Source organism: Oncorhynchus mykiss, chromosome 30 (assembly GCF_013265735.2).
Source record: "Oncorhynchus mykiss isolate Arlee chromosome 30, USDA_OmykA_1.1, whole genome shotgun sequence".
Taxonomy (NCBI): domain Eukaryota; kingdom Metazoa; phylum Chordata; class Actinopteri; order Salmoniformes; family Salmonidae; genus Oncorhynchus; species Oncorhynchus mykiss.
The window spans coordinates 8,592,203-8,595,986 of NC_050570.1; the positions used below are offsets into that span (position 1 = coordinate 8,592,203).

The 3,784-nt window shown below is 45.8% G+C and overlaps 1 protein-coding gene across 2 annotated transcripts; it reads right to left on the reverse strand.

The window, feature by feature from the left end:
• Positions 1 to 1,065: 1,065 nt before the first annotated feature.
• LOC110521253 (uncharacterized protein C11orf96 homolog) lies at positions 1,066 to 3,375 on the reverse strand. 2 transcript variants are annotated; one of them, XM_021598701.2, is made up of 2 exons: positions 2,888 to 3,375; positions 1,066 to 2,839 (listed from the first exon to the last, which is right to left on the reverse strand). In XM_021598701.2, the coding sequence occupies exons 1-2, from the start codon at positions 2,981 to 2,983 to the stop codon at positions 2,510 to 2,512; spliced, it is 426 nt and encodes a 141-aa protein (XP_021454376.1). In that variant the 5' UTR covers positions 2,984 to 3,375; the 3' UTR covers positions 1,066 to 2,509. The 2 variants fall into 2 exon arrangements, with proteins under 2 accessions (XP_021454376.1, XP_021454374.1); XM_021598699.2 differs by having other exon boundaries at positions 1,066 to 3,373.
• Positions 3,376 to 3,784: the final 409 nt, after the last annotated feature.

Sequence of the window (3,784 nt, forward strand, 5' to 3'; positions counted from 1 at the left end):
CAGTATAAAAAATAGGTTGTGGGAGACGGAGGGCGAGAAATGGAGAGATGAACTGGAGTGGCCAATCTGTCACCACGACACGAGAAATGAGAAACACATCTCTCTTTCCTCTCCTTCCTCTCCTCCTCTCCTCTCTCCCCTGCTCCCTTCCTCCAGTCCTGTCCTCTGATCCATGACACAAATGTTTGTAGACTTGAATCAGCTGGTAAAATAAGAAAAAACGATTTGAGATTTGTCAACTAGTGAAGTGCATGGTAAACACAGGGTCTAGTGTGTGTGTTTTTTGTTGTTGTTGTTGAGTGAATGACATTGGCCATTTTATGTGCATGCAGTTGTCATCACTCAGAGATGGCTGGAGAACAGGAAGTGGTTTGTGTTCGGACTTCTGGATCTGTTGACGTCGTGACAATAGCAGGGTCACAACCAATTCACACAACGTTGGTATGGATTGGAAAATAACATGCATGTGTATAGACGTGTCTGCACACATAATCACACACACATGAATCAAGTGCGCGCACACACACACACACACACACACACACACAGTGTTATCCCAAGATTTAGCTCTACTGTGATTATTTTTCGTCGCTGCACCTGCACCACACACATCAACAAAGTAATCTAGCTACTTCTCTTTCTGTAGTTACACTTGAAACAGGAGGCCTACTTTTTGTATATGTGCGCCAACCATCAAGCAGGTGCATGCCTAATACAGTCTAGCATTGTGTGCTCAGTAATGTACTGGTGAAATGGCCACTGATGAACCTGCTAGGCCTATCATTTGTCACTTGTCATTCAGCAGCTGAGAGTCTTCTAGAGGTCTCCAAGGGTCAGCTGTGTAGGTGCCCCCTCCCCTAAAAAAAGAAGAGGGATGTTCCCCAATGCTGGAATGGAGGCCTAAGTGACAGAAATATTGTCCCAGAACTCATTGCTTATCTCATCCTATAATGATATAATAGATTGATTGACATTCAGTTAACGTTCAAGCCAAAATTTGACGTAAAGAATTAGCAACTAAAGTTCTATCGTGTTTGCATGTGAGCAAAAGAGAAAACAACAGGATATATTTGCAAATATTTATTAAAGTACAACATAACAAATATAGATGTAAAACAAATGTATAAATGATATTTATCTTAAAAATCAAGAGTGACTTTAAGAAGTCAAAAGAGGCAACGAACAAAATAAAAGGTATAGTTTTGGCGTGTTATTAACAAAATAAGAGAATACATATTTTCACGTCTGGAAAGCGCTTTTTTTTGTTCCTATCTTCAAGATGAAGGATGAGAGGTCGTTTTCTATCTGTGGAGCTTCACACAGAAGTAAGAGCTGTGCCAAAAGCGTTTCAAAGTATCTCCTAACTGTTGTTACCGTTGAATCACTTTCAGTGGTCGGTCGATGCTTTCAGAGTTTAGTCAGTCAAATCTCCAATGAGCATTTTGTTGTTGTTGCTGTTGTCATGACTACACTTCAATCTCCTTGAAGCAGAATATAATAGGTACAAAAAAAACAAACAAGGCCTCCTGTCCTGAAGTCCTCGGGCAGTAGAAAAGGAATCTATCTGAAGAGGTGTATTCAACACCGTGTCAAAGCTAATGTGCTAACCCTAGCTTCTCTGAGAAGCGTTAGCAATATAATCCAGCCAGTGATATATATTACTAGGTAGAGTTCTTTACAAAAACATGCTTCAAATGCATACCATAGCCACATACACTGAGTGTACAAAACATTAATAACCCCTCGCTTCCTTGCTCTCAGAACATCCTCAATTAGTCAGGGCATGGTCTCTACTGACTTGCCTAGTAAACAAAGGATGGCCCAGTTGTGTCAAGTTGGCAGGATGTCCTTTGGGTGGTGGACCATTCTTGACAGACACGGGAAATTGTTGAGCGTGAAAATCTCAGCAGTGTTTCAGCTCTTGACACAAACCGGTGCGCCTGGCACCTACTACCAGACCCCATTCAATGGACCTTCAATGTTTTGTCTGGCCCTTTTCACCCTCTGAATGGCACACATACACAATCCATGTCTCAATTATCTCACCCTCTGAATGGCACACATACACAATCCATGTCTCAATTATCTCACCCTCTGAATGGCACACATACACAATCCATGTTTCAATTGTCTCAATGCTTAAAAATCCTTCTTTAACCACCTGCCTCCTCCTTCATCTAAACTGATTGAAGTGGATTTAGCAAGGGACATCAATAAGGGATCATAGTTTTCACCTGGATTCACCTGGTCAGTCTATGTCATGGAAAGAGCAGGTGTTCTTAATGTTTTGTATACTCAGTGTATATCGATATGCTAATATACAGTATATTTGTATGTAGAAACATATATTTTCAAGGAGAATGGCCTCTATATACACAGGAGCAGCTTGGAGATCAGTCGAGCTCAGTTCATTGGGCCCCCGTGTGCAGCAAAAAATTGTAGGGAAAAGGGGGCGTGTCAGTGCCAGGAAGGTGGCGTACACGTTCTATTTCTCCTCAGGCTCCGCCCCTCACTGGGCAGTGTCAGAGTCACTGGAGTCCAGGCTTTGCTGTGGGGGCGTGGCTGTGCGGCGGCCGGTCGTTGGGCAGTAGAGCGCCTGTGTGCTCCGGCGAAGGTTCTCCAGGGACTGCAGGAAAGACCGGCGCGCCCTCTCCTCCTCCAGGGGCGAGGCGCCCTCCTCCTCCACCTCGGCGATCTCGGCGAAGGTGACGGGCTGGGTCTTGAAGCGGGCCTCACGGGGCCGACGGGGGCGACTCTTGCCACGGGCGGGCCCCTTGGGGACGGGGAGCTGCTGGGGGAACTCCTCCATGGTCGAGGAGAGCAAGTGGGCAGGCAGCACGTGGTGGAAGCCCTGGGTCTCCATGGGCATCGGACGGACAACAGCCATGTGGTGGAAGCCCTGGGTCTCCATGGGCATCGGACGGACAACAGCCATGTGGTGGAAGCCCTGGGTCTCCATGGGCATCGGACGGACAACAGCCATGTGTGGAGCACTGAGTGTGAAAGCACGTGTGAAAAGCAGTTGTTTTTTCGCGTCCCAAAGTTCTTCTCTCTCTTTATTGGGTGCCTCCTCTTCTGTCAGAGGCTCTTTCTCTGATAGTGAAGCAGAGTTCTCTCACAAACACATCAAACTCTCATAGAATCTTCCAAAGTCGTGGATGATGAAACTCAGTGTCTGTACCAAAGAGCTGCTCTGTCAAGCCTTGGCTTCTGTTTTCCAATTCTCCAGTATTTGAATCCCAGTAGAGCCCGTGTGAGTGGAGATCCAATATATCTGTCCACACAGTTCTTCCTTCTTGGTTCTCTATAGCTCTGCTACTGACACAGACAGCTCCGGCAATGGCTTTTATAGCTCTGTCTCGCTACCCAGTCAACTTCACTGCCCCTCCCTCGTTCTCTCTCTGTGCCATCAACCCCCCCCCCCACTCCTCTTAGTCACGGTTCCGGCTTCCATATCAGTCGTCCAGAGTCAGTCTCCCTAAATAAACAGAAACGGAGTGAGAGAGGAGCAAGGGAGAGAAGTGTGTTTGGTAGAGATGGGGAATGGTGGAGAGAGGGAACGAATGTAAAGGGAAAGACTGAAACAAACAAAAAGATTTAGAGGGATCCTAGATGTGTATAGGTTAGATAATCCAAATGGTTGTGGGGGGGAAACCATATAGCTAGTCAGCTGTGCTTGCAGTGTACATATGCATGGTTACACGCAAAGATAAACATTAAGGCATTAAGGTATGCAATTCCCACATAAATACATATACAGTGGGGCAAAAAAGTATTTAGTCAG